Source organism: Lissotriton vulgaris, chromosome 2_1, assembly GCF_964263255.1.
Source record: "Lissotriton vulgaris chromosome 2_1, aLisVul1.2, whole genome shotgun sequence".
In the NCBI taxonomy this organism is placed as follows: domain Eukaryota; kingdom Metazoa; phylum Chordata; class Amphibia; order Caudata; family Salamandridae; genus Lissotriton; species Lissotriton vulgaris.
Window position 1 is genome coordinate 290,817,748 of NC_141687.1, and position 23,811 is coordinate 290,841,558.

The 23,811-nt window shown below is 43.8% G+C and overlaps 1 protein-coding gene across 1 annotated transcript in view; it reads right to left on the reverse strand.

Annotated features, from left to right (window-relative positions):
- The window catches only part of SMG8 (SMG8 nonsense mediated mRNA decay factor), a 65,642-nt gene extending 42,872 nt beyond the window's left edge, over positions 1-22,770 (reverse strand). Inside the window, exon 1 of the mRNA XM_086954969.1 lies at positions 20,685-22,770. Coding sequence (XP_086811095.1) covers positions 20,685-22,560 — 1,876 coding nt within the window. The 5' untranslated portion in view covers positions 22,561-22,770. The remainder of the gene's footprint in view (positions 1-20,684) is intronic.
- Between the last annotated feature and the right edge of the window lie 1,041 nt (positions 22,771-23,811).

The following is a 23,811-nucleotide window of genomic DNA, read 5'->3' on the forward strand; positions in this document are numbered from 1 at the left end:
GTGGCAAATCAACATATAACAACACACGTCTTTCAAGATGAAAGTATTCTTAGCTATGTATGACATCAAACATTACAGCTGCGTTGTACGATCTCCACTGTAATGGCTTGGTACAACATTTTAAAAGACTGAATATTAGGGTCCTGAGGACCAAATTGCATGCGATTTGTATTACACCCCACAGCTCCACAGAGATCAGTCCTTTCAAACTTCTCAACGGCAGACAGCCTGCCTTAAAGTGATGCCCATGGTGGTGCAAGAAGTAGCTCAAGAGTACCGGTTTTGATTTACGGTATGAAAGGGTTGCTGAAATGATGGTGAATAAACAGATCTGCGTGATGTTCAAAATAGGATTGCAATTTTGGTGTGCATCAGCCTGATTTATTGGTGGGAAAATTGTTGAGGGCCCACAAACTCAGTTTTATTAGAAAAGGGTGTTCCACTCTTAATAACCCTCTTCAGGCTGTTACGGTGAAACTGCGTAATGTTGTAATGCAAGATGGAAGTGTGTGGAATGTCAGAAGAATGGTTAAATGTGCACTGAAGTGTTGTGTTTCCACCAATAACTTGCTACTCAACTTCAGTAATAGCAGGTTTTCTACATTCATGCAGAATGCTTTCTATTGTTCAGAGTGTGGGATAGCCCTGTAGTTTCTCCATCATTACGATTTGTTACGACAGTTGGATTAAAAGGACCATGCTGATTAAACATACGACTGTTTACTCTTGCTGTCACGAGGTTTAGGGTACAAAATCTGCGTGGGCCTGACAGTGCGTACCACGAAGGGTGCGAGACTTCAGGAACCGCACTTCAGCTCGATTTCATCACTGTGGTACTACTGCACAGGTAAGGCATAGGTAGTATTCTTATGCACAGCCAACATGTCAAGTATAGGCGAACAAGTGTTTGGTGGTGCTACGGGGTTTCAGACTTTTTTGGCTGGAAGATTTAGTAACCTTATAGTTGCCATCGCTCTTATTACTTTTATATCTTGCATATTGTTTGTAGGTGTCTTTTTCAAATTTTAGAATCCGAGCTGTGTACTGTGTACTGTGGCCAGCACTGAATTCCATCTTTTCACTGTGGTTCTTTTATCTGCCACAATCGCAGCGTCTTTCGTAAGCTCCTGTTTGAACTGATGTACTCTTGCAAAAAATTGGTGTTTCAATGCACCGGACTGGTAATGTTTTTCTTACTATCCCATATTGACAACCATGGTAAGTGCTGTGCTTCCACCCGGACCAGAGGTGTTCACTTGGAGGAAGATTTGGTAAATACATGAAAATGAGACAGATCCGTCACTGATCGTCATGGTGAAAGTGCCTGCTGCGATTAGTTACTGTGTTGTTATCAAAGTGATCCAACAGCTACCATCAACAGCTTTCGGTTTTCTTTCTACCACATGTGGTTATTTACACTTCTCGTGTAAGCGCATTTCATTTACACTGTACTGGTCTTATTATTTGTTGCCAAATCTGCGGTCTCGTTTCTTTCAACTACTGTATGCAGCCCTAGTGCATCCCAACTTGCCAACCTCACTTCAGTTCCATCTTGCAGAACAGGTGAGGCACCCGAGGAGGAATCGTTCACCAAGGGTTCAATCATTCTTTTAGCATCTGCTGCTGCAGTAAAACACAAGTCATGTGACGCTCTCTGCGCCCACTGCTCAACAACAGCATCAAAGTGACTCCTGCCCAACTACAGGAGGCACCAAATATGGACAAACAATGCACTGATAACAAACATAGCAGCCGCCTTTTTAGAATTCCAAGTTCCAACATATATGTTTGAATCCTGTGGTAGGGGACAGCATTGCAACGTAGGCAGGAGAAACCTGAATCTGGAAGCAAAGCTAAAGCGTGTGATGCCGAGGCCAAAGTAGCTGCCATTGGCTGTGTGAAGTGGGAATCCCTGCCGATTTAATCAGAGGCGCAAAGGCAGCGGGTCAGATATGGTACTGTCCTACTCAGGAGCCGGCATTGCACAATATAGCTTTGCTTCCAGATTCAATTCCCGCCTGCCTACGTCACAAAGCTGTCCCAAACCAGGGGATTCCTCATATATGTTGGAACCAGGCTACCCAGGAAAAGTCAGCTTATGCTGCAGTCCCTTCCACAAGCCGGCTGTCCACGAGGATTATTATCTACTTCAGTAATTGCTGCTTCCCATAGCACTCCCTATGGGGAGATGAGTACAATATTAATTCTTCAATAAGGGCACTAAGTGACACCCTATATGCACTTCCGCCCACTATTTCGGATTGCAACACTTTATTCCCCTCCCCATACCAGATACTGGGCGCTCTTGCTACCGCCCTGATGATGACCTCAGTTTAAAGTAGGTTGAAACGTTATCGACATCAGTCCTATGTAGACTCCTACCATAATGTTAAAAGTTTTGTTCAAAAGGAATCATATGTATTTTTAATAGTGATGTACGATTTTTTTGTTCATTCCATCACCCCTAACTGCACCTCTTCTTCACTAAAAGCATGAGCATCAGATCCTCTATCTGCAAACAAGTATACATTGGATTTAAAACATGCAATGAATACATTAATTGCAAAGGAACATATATCTCTCAGCCAGTCTTCATTATATGCTTTGGTATCTCAAATTGGATACACCCTTGGTCCTCGACTACGAGGAACACATTTTTTTCGCTGTATAGATTCAAATCCTTGTGAACCATTGTTTCTTTAACATAGTGAAATCTGCACAGTTATCAAACAGCATTTTAGAAACAGAATGTGCACTATAAAAGTGCATTTCACACCACGCTGTTTTTATGTCCTGGGAAAATTTGCTTAAAAATTCTAATTTATTCCCTATTTCTTTCCAAACCAGTCAAAGGAAAGATGACAAGAGTAGCCACAATCACTTGAAATGGATTTGGCATTTTATTTGAATTTTTTAGATTTGCTTCCTTGTTACCCACATAACAGTTTAAAATCTACAGGACTAAGTTGAACCTATATCACTAGCCAGCACTCTCACTCTAAAAATCGTTCAAGCACCACTGCGTGGAGAGGCTTGGCGAACACTCAGGCCAATAGGCATTAAGTCTCTGCCTCCAAGCAAATGTGTCTTTGGGCATCTGATCTGCTTTTTGAATTGACCGGCATATCTGTTTTCATTTGGAGTGCACAGGCAAATCTACTCGCCCACCTGCTAAGACAAGGGAGATTTTAAAAGGGTGAGCTATATTTAGGGCCTACACGCCCGTTCTGGGAGCAGACAAAGACCGGGTGTTCTGTTCACTCAGAAAGTGAAGGAGAAATAAAAGCAAGAATTAAAGGCATCTTTATCTTGTCATATTAGCTCTGTGTTCAGAGACAGAGATCGGAAGTTAGTTTACATCTTCCTACAATTTCTTTTATTTCTCTGACTGCAGAGTTCCAGGATTTTATAAAGTGAACTGTCTGACCTGCTGTACAAAGAATGTGATATGAAATGCTGTAGAGATTTTCACATATTCTTATTTATACACTATATAATTTTATTAGTAAAACTGCACGTTAGAGGGAACGTTTTTGGCCATTTCAATGAGTAATTTACCGTCTGTAAACAACAGTGCGCTACCCCGGCATGCTTTAGTATACTATTCATTAAAAGTACGTTTTTAAACAAACTGAGAAACACACCGGGATGGCAAGGCTATTAGTGAACGAAAAGGCAAGTCAGGGATCATGTGTATCATATATATGGGCTGGATTATTATTATACATGAAGCAAACATTTAGTCTATTTATTCATACAAAAGGTGTGCGTGTTTTTTTTAATACAGTAGAAAATGCTCAACTCGCATTTGAATGCGCGCTCAAATCTGATAATTGAGAAAAAAGTAAATTAAACTATTTGCCTAGGATCACATAATTTGAGATCAGTTTACAGGTCCAGTTTATTACAGTTAGGTCGAGTAGATTATTCAAGTTACTAGACCTGCAGGTCTAGTTACATTTTATGATTTTTCGAGGCCCGAGTGCTGGTTCAATGATAGCATGCTCACAGAATATAGCAGCGCAAGTCTGCCAATTCATTCAAAGGGAGACTGGAATACATTTGCAGTAAGCAGTCAGGCAGCTGAACTGCTGCATCTGCAGTACTGTCTTGTTGACCCACAAAGATCTTCATCTGCTAAAAATTGTCTCAACACTGGAAGAGGGCAATAGGAATGTTAGTCCTGTTCCTAAGCACAAGCAGACCTGCGAGTCTCACACTTCTGCCTCCATAAGAACTTCTGTGATATATAGATCGCTATGCAAAATCTTAGCGCATCCACATGCCCTTAGGACCTTCTAAAGGGAATAGTGACTGATAATTATTTCAGTATACTTAATATTGGTCAGATGGCTCAAAGATATATCATCTGTACTGCCTAGACACATACGTATCATGCTTGGGAGGAGTGAAGGGGTCATATCTCAGCCACATAAGGGACAGAAACCTACATTGTTTTTTAGATGGAGGAGGAAGATTCTTACTTTCATTGCCCTATTCAACTATCATGTAATAAAGACATACACTTCTTAATTATATAGACGTGCCTGACCTTTTTGTGTTATTTGATCAAGACTAATACAAAAAGGGTGAAAAAAGGGTCATGGGGGAGTTTAAAGACCTAGCCTAGGTTATACCCCTTATTCAATAACTTTAAACACCAGAAAACCTAGGGGTCTAATGTGGAGGAAATATCTAAACCTCTAATCCAAAAGCTGAATTGATATCACAAACATTAGGAGTGGAATAAATAATAACCTGTCTTGAAGGAGGTGTTAGTGGTTGTGAAAAAGGACTCGCTCAGTTCATAGGATCCCCATCAAACTATTGTATGATCAATTATATCATCTGGTCATCCTACTGTGGTAAAAAGTCTCTAGATCATTGAGACCCATTTATACCCAGTTTAGAGAGCGAGATCACTGCTCACAAGCACTTGGTGACCAGTGAAAAACCATGATGGGTAAAAAAGCAGTGCAAAAAGAAGAAGAATGTGGTGAATATAAAATAGGGCAAAACAGTACCTTTATTGTGAGTATGCACTCTTCCTAACTAAAAACAAAACGAACAGTGCAAGAATGCAGTATGGAAACAAATTACTGCATTAGTGGTCAACATGTTTCAACCTGAAAGGGAAGGACCCAAGGCTTTCATCAGGACCTCTGTTCTTTAATGATGCTACTGCTTAGTGAAAATATAATTGAAAAAGTGACATTTCAAAAAGGATACAACGTGTTAGTTGCAACTCCTCCATGTAGATAGATCCATTGCGTGATCTATAAAAACAACAAACACCACCCAGAATTCAGGAAAAATATATAACAAAATATTTCAACACACCATGTTTCTTACAAACAATTGGTAATTGAAACCACTCACCCAGTGCTACCGGGGAGAAGACCTCACCTCGCCTGGACTCAAACTCAGGAAAAATTGAAGCCACGCTCTAAAGAGAGTAAGGAAAGCCTACTGTAGAACGCTGAGTTATGAACAGCTAGTCATTAATGCTCCCTTTTCTCAATTAAACTTCTACAAAACGAAAACAGCTCTTGATATCATTTGATTCAACCTATAAAACCAATCTATGCCTCAAAGTATCAGAATATCTACATTTAAAAGTGCCCAAATGGTCTCTGTTTGCTAACAAGGGTCGCACCTGTAAATTATCACCAGGTAACTTCAATCCATTCAGCAAGAGAAACCAGCCTGTGGACTTTAAGGCCTCCTAAGCGTCCATTACATGCATGCTCACACTCACCTCTCCGTCGTTGCCCCAGGTGAATTCCTGAGAAAGGGGGAGGCAACGCACGGGGAGAGTGTGGAACATTTAAACTTTAGCTCAAACCACGCCCAGACTGACGTCTGAGGTATTGCGCTCAAAGTAGTTGTATCTCGCAAAGGACTTAGTGCTCAATAATTGATACACCCTCGTTAGACATGAAAACAGTGAACAGGCTCATTATTATTCAAATGTTGGGCTCACCTCATTCGAACTCTTTGCAAACAGGGGGACCGCCCGCTATACCGTCGCATGCCGTCCCACGCATGCGCGGAAGTATCTATCTCGCGTGATTTCCCTCGAGAGACTACAGAATGACGTCAGTCATGTCGGAATTGTAGTTTGTTGTTATACCGGCAAAAGATCTATTGAATATTTCACTCAAATCTCGCCGCCAGTGTAGTCTAAAAGTCCATATCCAAAATGTAATAAGCCCAGAAGCTTATGAATGGAATTAACAGAATGTGTGACCACCAAATTGTCCCTAAGTACGTGAGGTCATTCCCTAATCTAAAAAACACCAATGTTCAATAGAGGCAGTTGTTCAGTTCCACTCTAAGGACTCCATGTGATTGTACAAGTAGTGAGCTGAACCAGAATGTATACATGTTAAAAATTGGACAAATGCAAAAAGACCAAGGACTCCTCTATTCATAATTACGCCCAAACCTCGAAACCCATCACAAGGTAGTCCAGGGTATTTCGTCATTCAGCCCTTGGCTGTCCAGCTGTAATCGATAGATCCATTTCTGCTCCTTCTATCGATTACAGCTGGACAGCCAAGGGCTGAATGACGAAATACCCTGGACTACCTTGTGATGGGTTTCGAGATTTGTCGCCCTATTGGGCGTAATTTTGAATAGAGGAGTCCTTGGTCTTTTTGCATTTGTCCAATTTTTAACATGTATACATTCTGGTTCAGCTCACTACTTGTACAATCACATGGAGTCCTTGAGTGGAACTGAACAACTGCCTCTATTGAACATTGGTGTTTTTAGATTAGGGAATGACCACACGTACTTAGGGACAATTTGGTGGTCACACATTCTGTTAATTCCATTCATAAGCTTCTGGGCTTATTACATTTTGGATATGGACTTTTAGACTACACTCGCGGCGAGATTTGAGTGAAATATTCGATAGATCTTTTGCCGGTATAACAACAAACTACAATTCCGACATGACTAACGTCATTCTGTAGTCTCTCGAGGGAAATCACGCGAGATAGATACTTCCGCGCATGCGTGGGACGGCATGCGACGGTATAGCGGACGGTCCCCCTGTTTGCAAAGAGTTCGAATGAGGTGAGCCCAACATTTGAATAATAATGAGCCGGTTCACTGTTTTCATGTCTAACAAGGGTGTATCAATTATTGAGCACTAAGTCCTTTGCGAGATACAACTACTTTGAGCGCAATACCTCAGACGTCAGTCTGGGCGTGGTTTGAGCTAAAGTTTAAATGTTCCACACTCTCCCCGTGCGTTGCCTCCCCCTTTCTCAGGAATTCACCTGGGGCAACGACGGAGAGGTGAGTGTGAGCATGCATGTAATGGACGCTTAGGAGGCCTTAAAGTCCACAGGCTGGTTTCTCTTGCTGAATGGATTGAAGTTACCTGGTGATAATTTACAGGTGCGACCCTGGTTAGCAAACAGAGACCATTTGGGCACTTTTAAATGTAGGTATACTGATACTTTGAGGCATAGATTGGTTTTATAGGTTGAATCAAATTATATCAAGAGCTGTTTTCGTTTTGTAGAAGTTTAATTGAGAAAAGGGAGCATTAATGACTAGCTGTTCATAACTCAGCGTTCTACAGTAGGCTTTCCTTACTCTCTTTAGAGCGTGGATTCAATTTTTCCTGAGTTTGAGTCCAGGCGAGGTGAGGTCTTCTCCCCGGTAGCACTGGGTGAGTGGTTTCAATTACCAATTGTTTGTAAGAAACATGGTGTGTTGAAATATTTTGTTATATATTTTTCCTGAATTCTGGGTGGTGTTTGTTGTTTTTATAGATCACGCAATGGATCTATCTACATGGAGGAGTTGCAACTAACACGTTGTATCCTTTCTGAAATGTCACTTTTTCAATTATATTTTCACTAAGCAGTAGCATCATTAAAGAACAGAGGTCCTGATGAAAGCCTTGGGTCCTTCCCTTTCAGGTTGAAACATGTTCACCACTAATGCAGTAATTTGTTTCCATACTGCATTCTTGCACTGTTCGTTTTGTTTTTAGTTAGGAATAGTGCATACTCACAATAAAGGTACTGTTTTGCCCTCTATCCTATTTTATATTCACCACATTCTTCTTCTTTTTGCACTGCACTTTTACCCATCATGGTTTTTCACTGGTCACCAAGTGCTTGTGAGCAGTGATCTCGCTCCCTAAACTGGGTATATATGGGTCTCAATGATCTAGAGACTTTTTACCACAGTAGGATGACCAGATGATATAATTGATCATACAATAGTTTGATGGGGATCCTATGAACTGAGCGAGTCCATTTTCACAACCACTAACACCTCCCTCAAGACAGGTTATTATTTATTCCACTCCTAATGTTTGTGATATCAATTCAGCTTTTGGATTAGAGGTTTAGATATTTTCTCCTCATTAGACCCCTAGGTTTTCTGGTGTTTAAAATGTGATCAAGACTCCCGGCATGTAAAGTCCTAAATCATATCTCATCTAAGATTGATACCGCTCCTTTTTTTTTTTTTAAATGTATATATATGTGGGAAGGTGAAGCCATCAATACCCTCACAATGCCAACATTTTAAGGAGACCAAGATCATATACTGATGTCCTTATACCAATGCAAACAATAAGGACTGTAGTCATGCTCAAACTAAGTCTATACCAGGTGTGTGTATTAAAGTAAAGGATGCCAGGTCGTTTTTAGGCCTCGCCTGTCAAAAGCAGCGCATGCGCTACTCTCGCCAGAGAGGACCTTTTGCAATCGATTCTCCTAAAGCCTCACATGCACACGTAGGGATGGAAAAAGACGGCTGCTCTCGCCATTTGTCCAAACCTAACAGTATGCACGTGCATGTAAGGAGAGTGGACAGTCCGCCACCATTTAAACACGGCGTGCTTTCACTGTAAACACAGTTTAAAGTGAAAGCACGCCGCCAATGCGCACGCGTGTGCACTGCGTGCCAGCCCGGCGACCTCCCTTGTTAAAGGACTGTCTCGGCCTCCAGAGACTTTCTTCTAAAACACAAAAATGTCCCATTTTTAAGGGAAGGTCGGGTGAACCAGGACATTAATTACAGAGTAGTGCAGGCTCACATGTCGGCCCTTTCAGGACAGAAGTTCACTTGTTTCCACTCTCCTGCTGTGCTGCATCGTCTCATTCAAGCAGCACAGAAGGATTTCATGTAATGAGGTGTGAATCAGGGCCCGTCCCGGTTTTTCGTTCTGAAAATCTGATCACCCTACTTTAATGATGCATGAGAAATAAAGCTAGCAGATCGTTCACCCTACAATTGCTAGGATTCTTCTTTTCATTACACATAGAATGTTTTTTAGTCTCCTGTGCTGCTCCGGCCCGACCCCTGAATACTGTTGTTAGTGTCAAAAATACAAAGGAACAGTCACTGGTTTAAAACCTTGGAGCTTCCGAATCATTGTATATTTTTATGACGGAACAATACACGTCTCCGCCTGCCATTCTAAGAATTTTACAATAGCTGTCGGCATTTGTAGTCCCATCTATGAACAACTTGACTAGAAAAACACAGAAAGAACTACAAACCCCATATGTCTACGTGTAGAAACCTTAGGGTATTTAAAGAACATCGCTGGGATCACCATGGCAGCACGGTGAGGGGTGTGGCAGCTGTCAGTGAAGAAGTTGGGGGCGGGGATGTAGGCGTGTCTTGTTTACTGCTGCCACAACATGTCTGTGAGCGATTAAACACGCCTCTCCCATGCGGTGTTTACTTACCTATCTCTGCTGCACAGTCAGTATAGTAACGTGGAGTGTGTGTGATCAAAACCTAAATTGTGGGGTGGGATGGACGTTCATGCAATACAGATGGGCTCTTAGACTTTTATACCATTCTAAGCATGGCACACGTGTGTTCGCCTGCAACCCTAGCGCAAGGCAAGGGATGTCTGGGAGAGGAAGACCCACAGGCTATTACACAAACTACAACAGCAAAACGTGCTTTGAAGGGGCGTTTTAGCACGCGGATAGATGATAAACTAGGAATACCCTTATCACCTTTGCCCCTCCAGGCAGCGTCAAGAATTCATGAAATGCTGAACTCATCTGTGTTCCTCGCGCTGCCCACTGCCCCCTTTTGCAGGCAAATCGCATTACCCTGCCTCATGCCGGGGTGACATCCCACACCTTGCGCAGCAGCCCAGGAACATTTGCCCGCTATGGTTTGTTTCTGGTCGGTATGGGAATCTTTCAAATCGAAACTCGAAAGCAGTTGCATGAGATAGCTACATGGACGGATGCTTTTGCACTGCTGTTCTGTTGACCCACAAAGCTGAGACCTCCGGTACACAAATGCCTGGTCTGGAGCTGGAGGCGGCAGACGGCTGCGGCCTGCACGCTGGGGAGACAGTGATCCGCAGAGGGAGTAAGTACTGCACTTTGATGCAAACTAGTTAGTGACAGACATATAGTATTTCACCTTTTAATCGTTCACAATTAACTTGTGAATAACCACAATGTATACAAGCACAACTTTATGAATTTTGTTACCAGAGTTGCTTGCAGCTTGTAATTTTGCGCTACATCCACTCGGGCGATGTTGTTAATCATCAAGATAATATTTATATTTTTGAGGGTAGGATTCGCTTCGACCAGAATATGCCATGAATGGTAACCACTTGTGTTATATATCTGATAAGTTCCATATAATTAGATATTGCTTACATACATGCCGCTGTACATTTTTTGGCACATGACCACTTTGCACTGCATCACTTTTCTTTTGCAGTAATATGCACTTTACTTACGATTGCATTGAATCATGGCTTCATATATTCTGTAAAGAAATTTTGCCAAGAATCCATGTATGTGACTTGGTCATTGGAGGCTTATGATAAATATCCATATACTAGTGGATTCATGATTTATTATTTTGTTTTATTATTTGCAACAATAAGAAATACAGTGGTGGGATTTTTTTATCATGGATTTTTTAAACATTTGTGAAGCATGAGAAATTTTCTAGCTAACGACAAGGAAAGTCTCAGTCCTATTAAAGACAAGTAGGGGTGGAATATACACTACTACCTTCACTTTATTAAATGTATTAAATCAGCAGCCTTTAAAGAATATATTAAAGAAACAAAATTTGGTCTCGCATTTGCGACATTTTGAACTATTGGCATTGTAATTGACAATGCCTTTCATTTATGTGTTTACAAAAACCTGCAAGCAGTATCTAAACACCCACTTTGTACTTATAGTCGATGCTTAGGAGAAGCAAGGCAGGCAGTAAAAGATGCATTTACTGGCAGCCTTGCTTCTCATGTAACCTCTATAATTACAAAGTACGTGTTTACGCAGCGCTTGCAGGTTTTCCAAACACATGAATAAAAAGCACTGTAATTTACAATGCCAATAGTTCAAACTCTCGCAAATGCGAGACCTATTGCATTGCAAATGCTTATTATTTGTAGGTGCAATGATTAATGTGTTAATTGGTATAAATTAAAACTTATTCATAACCTATTTTCCTGCTATTTAACCCTTTCTATGCTGATGACGGAACCGCTCCATCATCAGCTGCGGTGGCGCTGTGCTGATGACGGAGCGGTTCCGTCATGGCCCTGCCGCCGCGCCTGCGCGGCGCTGATTTTGCGCCTGCGCGGTGCTGATTTTGCGCCTGCGCGGCACTGATTTCGCGCCTGCGCGGGGCGTTATATTGAGCTGGCGGGGCCATGACGGAACCGCTCCGTCATGAGCGCAGCCCAACCGCGGCTGATGACGGAACGGTTCCGGCATCAGCATGCGGCCGCCCCGCCCACTTAGCGCTGCGGCAGAATAGCCGCCGCAGCGATGTGGTTGAAAACAGAAAAAATATAAGAAAAATGTATTATTGACAGGCAGCGTTTTAAATTCAATAATTAGTGGTACTAATATTAATTGAAGTGAAGCACAATAGAAATGGCAGTATCTGTTGCAATATCCTGTGTTAACAAAAGTAGGAGAAACAATGACTGTAAACAACAAACTGCACTATGAATAGGGCTCCCAGTTTTCTATTGGTTTATACAGCCTTACTGATGTACACAGATAAAGACTGTGTTTCGATGTACGTATTTATACTTAAAACCGGGAAATTACAGAAAGCAAGTCATCTTATGACTGTCTCTCCATGCGGTCATTCATGACCAATACGGAGGTAGAAATACTGCATGGCTATTAAAAAAAACAAAAAAAAACACAAGATATTTCTTTAAATAGCTGTCAATGTGCTTTTATTAGAGAGCATCGTTTTTTAAATATCGTTGCTTATAGCAGCAAAATGAAACAACCATATGTGAATGTAGCCCATGACCTCTTCAGGTCCCAGGTTACCACTCCCCACGCCGATGCAGTAGCACAGAGACCACTCCCAGCCCTCCAGCTGCTCAGCCCGTGGTTCGAGCCCCAGACCCTCAGAGCCACCGCCAACATTCTCCTTGGATTCATTTTCCCTCTTTCAACCTTTTTTTTATGTCATGGACCCTCTTGCCTGATTTGGGTCCTATTTCACTCTATTTTATTGGCAATCGCTTTCCTTGCTCTTTCTCTGCCCTTTTCTTCATTCCTTTTTCCCCTGTCGTTGGCATCTTTCCCTACCCCCTCACATTGCCTCCTTTCTTCCTTCCATGCCCTCTGGAACTGTTATTTTCTCTTGTTGGGCTGTTTCCTCTTTTCTGCCGCCAACCGCTCTGTGCCGGTTCACTGCCGGCAGCTCCTGACCCCTGCCCTCCCACCTCTCAGCCTGCCCCTCCCAAACCCAGGGCTACTTAACCCCTTCAGTGCTGCGCGAATTCCGCTGCGGTGCTGAAGGTTCTAAAGAACCCATGGACTCATGACGGAACGGTTCCGTCATGAGCACAGGCCAACCGAAGCTCATGACGGAACCGTTCCGTCATGAGCACCGAAGGGGTTAATCGATGCCTCAAGGCGATCATGTGCCACTGGCTCACCAAAGGCATGCATTGTCTGCTCCTGGACCGCACCCAGCGCCAGAAACCCTGGTTCTACCGCCCACCACTGCTATACCTCCGACAGACTCCGAGCCCTCTACCCCAAGAACCGGGACATCAGCTGCTTCACCTCGCTCCACGAAAAGACCCTTCACCTGCCACCATTGCCGCTTCACCTGCAATACAGGTTTCCCCACAACCACTACCCAGTCGACACCCAACCTGAGACCGCAGCTCCACTGCACGTTGCTCAATGCCCGATCCCTCTGCAAGCAAACGACGGAAATCACAAACACCATAACCAACCTCTTCACCGACGTGATGTTCATAACAGAAACCTGGCTCACCCCCTCATCGGCACCCGACCGCTATCACAACTCCCCCACTGGATGATCTACCGCAACCGTCCCAGAAGACATGTCGAAGGCATTGCCATCATCCACAAGGACTCAAATTCACCGCCTCGCATGACGACAACCCCGATCATGGAATACCCTCAACTTTCAGAACCAAACATTTGCCAAAACCACCATCAGAGGAACCCTCACCCTCAGACCCCCGTACCAGCTTCAGCAATTCCATCCCCGATTTATTGCCACCCGACTATAGACTCTAACCACTACATCTTCCTGGGAGACCTGAACTTCCACTTAGTAGACCACGACAATGCCAACTCCACCACCCTCCTTGAGAACATGAGCAACATTGGCCTCTCTCAGTTGGTCACCATCCTCACGTACAGCGCAGGACATACACTAGACCCTATCTTCTCCACCAGTGACAGAGTCAAGTTCTTCCACACCACCAAGCTAACCTTGACAGACCACAACATTATCCACTTCACCCTCAACAGCCAACGAGAGACCCGACAAGACTTCCCACCCACCCACACTAAAACTAGAGCTGTACTACAGAACCCCTCGGGATCACAGCCCTAAAAGAAACAGAACCCGTTCCCTCTGATAAAGTTAAACTTAAGCTATCACAACTTCTCCATCTGTATATCCTCAGCCGCCAACACAATCACTCCCGCAAAGAACACCACCAGCTACTGACCTACTAAGCACACCACTTGGTTCACCTCGGAGCTGCTGAAACCCAAACGCAACTTTAAGAAGCTAGAGAGACACTGGCGTTCCAGCAAGACCCCTGCTAACCTTGCCACCTTTAGATCCGCCAATCAACAACTACCTCCACAGTATCAGGGAGGCCAAGAAGGAACATCATCAGAAAATTACCCTGCCCCTCTGCTACCGAAAAAACGAGACACCCCTCCAAAGCCCTCTGCGACACTCTAGTGGACTACTTACACCACAAGATCACCAACTTCTACAGCAACTTCGACCCCCAACCTAAACTACCTACACACCCAAACGAATGCCTCCCACTCCCACCAGATCTCCGACTGGAAGGACCTCACGACCAAAGACATCATCTACATAATGAACTCTATCCACTACCGAGCCCACACCGAGCGATGCTCACACCACATCTACAACCTATGAAAGGAGGTAATCAACAGCTTCCTCTCAGAAATCCTCAACACATCCATCACTACAGCCACCATTCCCGATGCCGGGAAGCACACAAAAGCCAAACCCCTCCTGAAGAAACCCTGCGCCAACCCAAAAGATCTTAAGAACTACAGCCCCAACTCGCTACTCCCCTTTCCCGCCAAAGTTTAGGAGAAAGCCATCAACCTCCACCTTACGGACTACCTTTGAGAAAACAAATTGCTTGACGTCTCCCAATATGGTTTCAGGCCCAATCACACGTCCGAGACTGCCCTGACTGAAGCAACGGACATCTGATGCCTCATCGACATCAGTGGAACAGCCACCCTCCTCCTCCCCGACCTCTCAGCAGCCTTCGAGACCATCTCCCACCACAGCCTCGTCACCTGACTTCACTATATCGGTGTCCAAGGCAACGCACTCAACTGGATCTCCTCCTTCCTCTCCTGCCGAACACAGAGGATTCAACTACCACCCTTCTCCTCCGCACCCAAAGACATCATCTGTGTCGTCCCCCAGGGCTCCTCCCCCTGCCCCACCCTCTTCAACACCCACATGACACCTCTTGCAGACATCACCCGTGTAACCACGGACTCAACATCATCTCATACCCCGACGACACCCAGTTCGTCCTTCCCCTTCCAGAAGATGCAGACACCACCTAAGCCAACTTCTGTAACACCATGACCGACATTGCCAACTGGACGAAGTCCAACTGATTAAAACTCAACTGGGATAAAACAGAGGTCCTCATCGTCGGAAACACGCCCTTCCCTTGGGACGACACATGGTGGCCCACCGCACTCGGCCCCTCACCCACCCCAACCCCCCACGCATGCAACCTCGGAATCTTCCTGGACAGCCAACTGACCATGAAGCAGCACATCAATGCAGTCTCCTCTGCCTGCTTTCACACCCTCCGCATGATCTTCCAATGTATCCCACTCTCGCCCAGGAAGACAGTCATCTAGGCTCTCGTCTCCGCCGACTTGACAGCGGAAATTCACTGTAAGTCAGCACCACCAAACAGCTCCTGAACCGCCTCCAGACCATCCAGAACTCAGAATCCACACTCCTCCTTAACATCCCCAGAAAAACCAGCATCTCCCCTCACCTCAGATCTACACAGGCTCCCTGACCGGGAAAGAAGCCTCTTCAAACTCCTCTCTCACGCCTACAAAGCCCTCTAAAATTCTGGACTCATCTACATCAACAACAGCCTGTCGTTCCACCAACTGACCAGGGAGCTACGCTCCTCCACCCTCGCCCTTGCCCACATTCCCCCGAAGCCGATGCAGCAGTCGCCCTGTGTCCTACCTCGCCACCAAGTCCAGGAACGACCTCCATCTACGCAACTCTCTTAACTGAAAGTCTTCAAGAAGAAGCTCAGGACCTGGCTCTTCGACCATCACGGCCAGCCATCCGAGGCTCACAGAACCCTTGCGGCAGGAGAACCCCCGATCTACAAGACCTAATGATTGATTGAATGTACACTTCTGGCTTACGTAAATATAGAAATATACTAGTTGCCGAATCACTGGTTCATAAAATACAAAATAAATATGGATGAGTCCTGATAATATGAGACAAAAATAAATATGGATATAAACAGGAGAGAATGTTAAAAAAAAACATAAAATCGGAAGACTTACTTGTAATATAATTGTATCCTCTTATCTATTTAAAAAAACAATTAAATACTTTAAATATATATATAGTACTGGTATAGATTACAACATAAGTCTGAAGAGAAAGTAGATGCCTACAATCTTTACAGTTGACAGAGAACTAGCAGACTAGAAGTACAGCAATCAGTACATAGACACTTTAAATAAGAACAGGCCATTATGAGGGCCCAGGCTCTCGCGTCTCTCGATTGGATTTGTGGAGAAGGTATACAAAAGAAATACTTAGAGATCATGAGGAAGGGAGTTTGAGATTTCAATGTCTGAGCCTGAGAAAGACTGTCATGCGCTGTGGTTCTTAAAGACACTTCTCTGTGGAATAAACGTCTTGAAGCTCAATAGTGAACACCATGTAATGAGTGCAGAATTCTATAAACCCTGGTGACCACTTTATAAATGCATGTGGAGTCAACAGAAAGACATCTCAGCATGATCAAGATGAGAGATAAAAGTGCTGATTGCTTGACAAAAGATAAGCCACTGACTCCACTGTGGGCTTGAGAGGGGGAAGATGAATTTTAGAAATGTCAGCTAGGACTTACCACAGCCTAAACTCCAAAGCATTAGGGATGCTATTATTGATTTAAAATCGCATTCGGCGTTATGGAATTTTAATGTGCTTAGACTCAATTTATGTGGGTGTTGAGCCTAAGCTTTATCTCAAGGGCAGTGACTAGGAATTTGGTGAAATCAGTACTGTTTGGCTTACATTAAAACCATTGAGCGGATCAAGCCATAATTGTACAGGGAGAGTCACTGAAAAGGGGCGATGAGCAGAAACTCTGTTTTCTAAAGATTAAGCTTCGGACGATGCAGAGTTCTGCACACTTGAAGGTTCAGGGCAAGACATGTCAGTAGAAGAGGAGACTTGCAGGTAGATAAGAATCTTGCATTTAAGTTGTGAAATATGCCAAAGTAAGTCAGCAAGGATTCAATATACAGAATGAAAAATGTCGGAGAAAGAGTAGAGCTGCGAGATATGCCTTGCAAACCGACGGGAGCGAATATTCCAATTCGTTCCGGGCACCGCAGAAGGACGATAGGTCCAAGGAGGATCTAGACCGGGAATACCGGTCTCTTTCTCTGCCAGGTGACCCAAGGAAGCTTTTGACAGCAAACAGCCTGCCAAAACTAGAGGGAATCCCCCTCTTACATGTAATCGCACCTTAGAGAGTGCGACACATAAACCAACAACACAAACACTATATTTTAGTTTTTTTGCACCTTATACACATACTCACTTGGTCCTGAGGAAAGCCAGTTTTAAATTTAATAAGGCCTGGCTGAAACATGTAGACCACACAAGACGCAGGAGGTCTTAATTCGCACTCCACCGCGTCTAACTGCCTTTTTATTGCTAACAGAGGCCCAGTTATTAAACTTATTTATTTACCCTCGGGTACTGGGACCTACTATATAGCTTTTAACTTCACTTTCTCACTCACTACACTGCACACTCAGCGAATATACCAGCTCCGCAGTAATCTGGCGTCGAAGCACACCCGGGACACATTCGGTGTCACTGTGGTGGGCCCAATGATGAAGCATGCCACCAACCAGGTTGGTGGGTGAGGGCTTCATGAACAAACCAACAGGTTTGCCAGCTAGCGTACTTCTTTGAGTCCCCCTCCCCCTGTAAACATAGCTAGTCCTATTTGATCATTACATATAATCCTGGGGATACGGACTAGCCTTTCTAGTCCTCGCTCTCTACTTTGATTTGGTGGTGGCTTACATTAAAACCATTGAGCGGATCAAGCCATAATTGTACAGGGAGAGTCACTGAAAAGGGGCGATGTCGGAGAAAGGGTAGAGCTGTGAGATATGCCTTGCAAACCGAAGGGAGCGAATATTCCAATTCGAACTACTGAAAGCACCAAGTCAAAAAATAGAACAAGCTGAAGACATTAATTTACCTAACACTTCTTTTTAGTACCAAGGATTTTGTGATCGAACATATCAGAGGGAGGCTGTAAGCCTAGCAGAATCAACACAGGGAGGAGTCACCTTAGTCAAGGACTTATATGGCACAAACTACTGCTTGGATCAAGGTGGTATAAATTCAAAAGCCTACTCAGAAATCCGATTAGAGGAAGCTGTTTTTAGAGATGAACTGCTTGAGTTGATCAGTCACCAACTCTCTAGGAAGGAGAGACATAATAGGGGACAGGGGTTTTAGTATGTGCCTGCAGACATTTTTTCAATACGAGCTTAAGTTGTGTGATTTTGAGGCAAACCTGGAACTTACCCTGGTTAATTGAGAAGGTCACCTCTCTGGGTTAGGTTTGGTTCAGTACCTGGAGAGTTTAAGGTTTGAAATACAACGAATTCCCGAAATTATCCGGCACTTTTTTTAAATAGATGGTTGTGGCTCTAGTGTGTGAAGGTAGCAAAAGGGTAAACATCTTTATTTTTTCCATTTTCTAATTATAAATACTGGTCTAAGTGTTACAAGTTATTCATTGTTCAATAATGGTGAAATAGCAGGTAAATTAGTACCTCTGTAAATTTTTAGATGAGTAAATCTGTATTTTGCGTGTCCAGACTTCTGTATAAAAAATGTTTTAGCAAACATTCTGCAGCTGGAACATAGGTTCTGAATAAGTAGCGCTGAAGGATTTTAGCACCATTTCTATTCAATGGGCCTAAAGTGTTTCTTTGCTCATTTGAGTCCAACCGATTATTCGGTTTCAAACTTTTTTCTGATGGATCCAAGTAATTAGGACTTCAGCTTTAGACTTGCTCTGCCAAATACGGAGTGATTTGACATTCGGATAGTTACTGAACAAGGCAATAGCCTCAGATAAGGGAGATCTCTGTGCTTGGTGTCTCAGAGCCATGTCCGCTATCATGTGGACTGGTCAGCAATCTTAGTCTTTGTGAAATATAGGAAGAAGACAATCTGAAAACCGTTTTACTATTCAAATACTGCACCATGCACAATCTCGAGACCACCAAAATTGATAATGATAACACCCAGGGTTGGAACCCTTATACTAAGTGTGGCTGATGTATTACGAAGTAGGTAAAAAAACCAGAATGCTACAATCTTGTTTTGCCACTCCAACGTAGATATTGATATAACAATATTGTATTCGTCAAAATAATTGTCTTGAACTGTTTACAAGTGTAATTGGGAGGTATATATGCAGGGTCTCTATGATTATGCACTAGTGGAAAACCACATTATGACAAATGTATGCGTCACAGTCTGGAGCAGTATTATTTGGTTATTTTAACCATTACTGACGCTTTCTAGGCAAAGCTGCACCTTATTTGTACATGTTTAACAGCAATCAGAAACTGAAAATTGACCAATTAATCTTTGTAAAGGATTTTCTATTGTACTTTTTTTTAGTAACATTTGATATGTTCAATTAGAAACCATTTTTGAGAAATCTGCAAATTATGCAGCAGGTGGTGGATTATGTAGCAAGTAAAGCAAATCCACACTTTTATGGAATAATGTCAAAGTATCAAATATTTCAAGTGGATTACATGACATTAAATCTGGTAGCCTATGAAGGGCCAGTTTTGAGCTCCACAACTAGGCAACGAAAAGTAGATTAACACAAGAGATATATATTTCCAGGAAGCTTGCAAGGCCCAAAAATACTATAGTGTTCCCTTTCAAGGTAGCCACTGCTTTACCCAGCTCCTGGTCATGACAAGCAACTAATGAAGACAGAATAAAAGCCAAACTAAACATGGCATCATGCACAGAGAAAGATGACCCAGTATCATCCCAAGCATATGCCCCAACAAAAAAGGGAAAGGTGGCCAACAGGGTAAGATGTTTGAGAAGCTTCCCACAGCTTCCCCTACAGCAGTGCACCAGGAGTCAATAGGAAGGTATTACAGTTGGAACAACAGCCATGCTCAAGAGGCTGAAAGAGTAAATTATCTAGAATCTTCTCAGAGTAGAGACGGTTCACTCCCTTGACACAAACTGCACGGACCTACTCAGGGAGCAAGCACATTGGTTCATGTAAGTGTTCATCTAAAACACTCAACCAAAGTCCAGTCAGGTTTGTGGCCAAACAATTGAGGGCATTAGACTAAAGCTTACCATATAGACCCACAAGGCGATCCAACTTGCTGCTCAATCATGATTCAGTCTAGGTTTTGCAAAGGATGTGCAAGGTGAATGAATAAAGCGTTCACTCCTCAAGACCCTCACCTAATAGAAGTTAACCACCAGAGAGTAAAGTTTTGTGTCAACGCCCAGCTAGGTCACGTATTTAGCAGCAAAAGAATACCAGCCACACCGGGAGCTCAACTAACAGTAACAAAGGGACTGTAATGAGGAAGGAGGAGGTGGCTGTATTTTATTTTAATGCAGAGGTGAAAAGAAATTAAGAGAAATGCTTTGACATGGAAGTTAGCAGGTGTATCACCGCGGACCAGTATCCCTTCTTGCTTACTATTATTTTAACTTTTGGCACATCAGAAACTATTCCATATTGCAGAAAAACGAGTGACTTTTACAATTGATAATGCAAGCATTTCAAAACTACAGAGCTTTGTCTGCCAGCCACCTACCTGGTTTCGGGAGGAAATGAAACTTATGTACACAATGCTGGTCAGATAAGCTCCTCTCCTCACAGAGTTGATGTCCGCTGCTCCAGAACTTGTAACAGTCTTCACTGAGGTGGAGGGCATACTTTTGAAAAGCTGGTCCACGGGCATGTTGGCTATATACACGAAGTGCTTGGGACAACTGGTTCTTATGAATAGTGGTTGTGTAATTATGGGGCAGGTTTGATTGGTATGCGCTGTGGGCCATGGGCAGTGCCTTTTGGCAACGGTTTTCAGAAAATTTGGTGTCAGCGTCTAGAAAACCTTCCAAGACTTTCATGTTGCTCAGGACTTTGGCAGTCAACCCTCCAACATAGGGCGCAGGCTCGTCATCTTTATTTTCAATCACAGCTTCGTACAACTTCAAAGCTACTGACATCCACTTTTGATAAGTGGGAAGCTCAAAGTGTGATGGTTGTGGGTTCCTGCCCACGCTATCATCAAAACCCTTTTTTGTCAACACAAGATCCACGTGCTGGAAGAGAAACTCCTTGAGTGTGCAGTCAACTAGCTGACCAGAGGAGCTTGTGTTACTTTCGATATTGAAAGACAGTTGTCGGCTATGCCTCATCAACTGAAAGCGCCGGGGCCCGGAAATGGGCATGGGAGACTCATTGTCCCTCAGCACACAATTATGCTTCAGTTGTTCCAACAACATGCCAACGGGGTCTTCATCTTGTCCTGGCACGATATAAACAAACGCCTGGTTGGCAGGGACAGTGAAAAGGCAGTTGACGCTTTGGTTGGTCAGCACCCTGCTTTTTCGAAAAATCCTGTAGATCTGATCTTCTAAGGCATGCTGCAATCTTCTTTTGGGAGAGTGTTTTTTGGGCTTGTCGCTTAAAGAATCCGGATTTTTGCTCTCCACTTTGAGAGCACCGTTCAGCTGAAAAACGAAAAGGAGCCTAGGAGGGCAGGACCGGCAGTTTAGTTTCCAGTCCAGGCCAACCGAACAGTCCTTGATCGATGCCTTAAGGGAAGGCAAGAGCTTCTGGCGAAGGGTGTCAAGGGCCCGGAAGACTTTGTCATAGGTAATGTCAAAGGAGCAGGTGGGGTGGGCCAGCAGCAGGATGTGGCACACAGAGAAGAGGTAGAGCAAATTCATGCAGTAGAACTTCTCCTCTTGCTTCCAGAAGTCGTGGGCCTCAGCATGGGTGGTGTCGTCGCCCAGAGCCCTGCAGGCCTCCAGCAGCTGCTGGCTGTCACACACGGAGGTCAGGACCAGGAACAGCACCTTGCTATCCTGACTATGATAGGCCTGAATCAAGTTATAATCCTGCTCTTGATGCTCATCAATATCCTGTCCGCCCGATTTTCTGTCATAATCATCCTCGTCTTCCTCCTGGTCCTCCTCTATATCTTCCTCTCCAGCCCTCTTGTTAAACCCCTGATAATCATCTTTATCTTGCCCCTCGGACAACCTGTTGTATTCCTGGGGCTCCTCACTTTCCTGTTCCTCAGATTTTCGGGTGCTGTCCGGGCTCTCCTCCAACTCCTTTCCTGCAGGCTGCTTCCTCTGATACTGCTGTTGTTCCTCCTGTTCTTTTCCATCATTCTGCTTTAAATCAAGGCCCACTGGGTCGTTCCCTACTAGGTTCTGTGTCTCCTCCTCAAAGAGTCCACTCGGCTTTCGATGAAAGAGGGGGAAAACCTGGCGGTCGCAGAGAGTGTTCACCAGGTTTTGCTTCTCGAACATAAGTCGGGCCGCCGCCTTGCCGAAGAGGCCCACCACGCAGACCTCGTCATCCTTGCAGTGTAGCTCCCTTACATCAGAGCTGAGCAGGTCTCGTAGGACAGAGGGGGCAGCTAAATTCACACGGGGGGCCTCCCGGCAGCCCATACCGAGGCTGCTGAGGCCGCTGACTGCGGACGCAGTGCTTTGCTGAACACTGTCCGTGCTGAAACTGGAGAAGCGGATCTTCGTTCCAAAGGTTCCGAATGCCGGGGAAGACAGATTGGAAACAGACCGCCTCTTCCGCGGCGTTTTTCTTTAAGATCATTTTAATAGATGGTGTCCGGGAAGGTGTTGGGTTATAAACCCTGCCCAACCTAGCATGGCCGACACTCTAACAACATACCAGCATGGCCGCCATCTTGAAATGGTAAAGTATTTTATTAGTCCTTATTTTAAAGTGCCGTTAAGGAGTGAATAACGTTTGTTGCAGATGATATTGTAAATAGCTATATAATTACGACACTTTTTATGGTGTAAAAACTGCAGTAATTAAACGTTTAACTTTGTAATATTATTTTGAATACTTGATATTTTTGAAACGTCATGAATTTGTCCATCCGTGACTTCGGTGGTGAAAGCTAATCCATTTATTTTAGCTGTGGTCGCATTTCCACAAGTCAATGTTGTTTGTCTTTAATGTCTCAAGTATATCTTTACTATTTAGCTAAAAAAACATACTATTCAAAGCAAATTCACATAAAACAATTCAAGTAAAACGAGCATCGGCACAGCTAATATTTTGGGACCTTATAAGTGAGCGATGCAGCACGTTCTCCTGGGTGCTGAGCTACCAGGGATTAAAGAGCTATACAATTTCTACACACTGGGTCATGCAATCTGATCCAGGAACACATGCTTGCCTCAGGAAACATTTATGCATGGACACATTCCAAGGCTTTTTAACGCACAGACAGAAAGACAAGTGCCTTGTTCCCATGGATCCGAAAAACATCGGCCTGGGGAAGATCTTTCTCCTACCTCGTTGCAAAGACATTAAACTCCCTACCTCTGCACCTCAGGAAATCACCAATACTGCCTCGATTCAGAAGAGACCTCAAGACCTGACTATTCCACTGAACTGCAGATTCCCCTTAAGACTCTTGTGGGTGAGTAGTCGCGCTATATAAGAACCCTGATTGATGCAAGTCACCAGCACTATTGATTTGAAAATAGGGGACCCCTACTAGTAGTTAAGTTTGCTAATGGTAGGGACTAATATTGAACAAGTATGAAAAGAACTAGATTAGCAAACAAGGAATACATACTGCCCTAATATAATCTACATATCATTTGCACTTGAAGTGATTAACTTTCAAAATAAACCACATAATAGATAGCAAGGATTATTGATATACA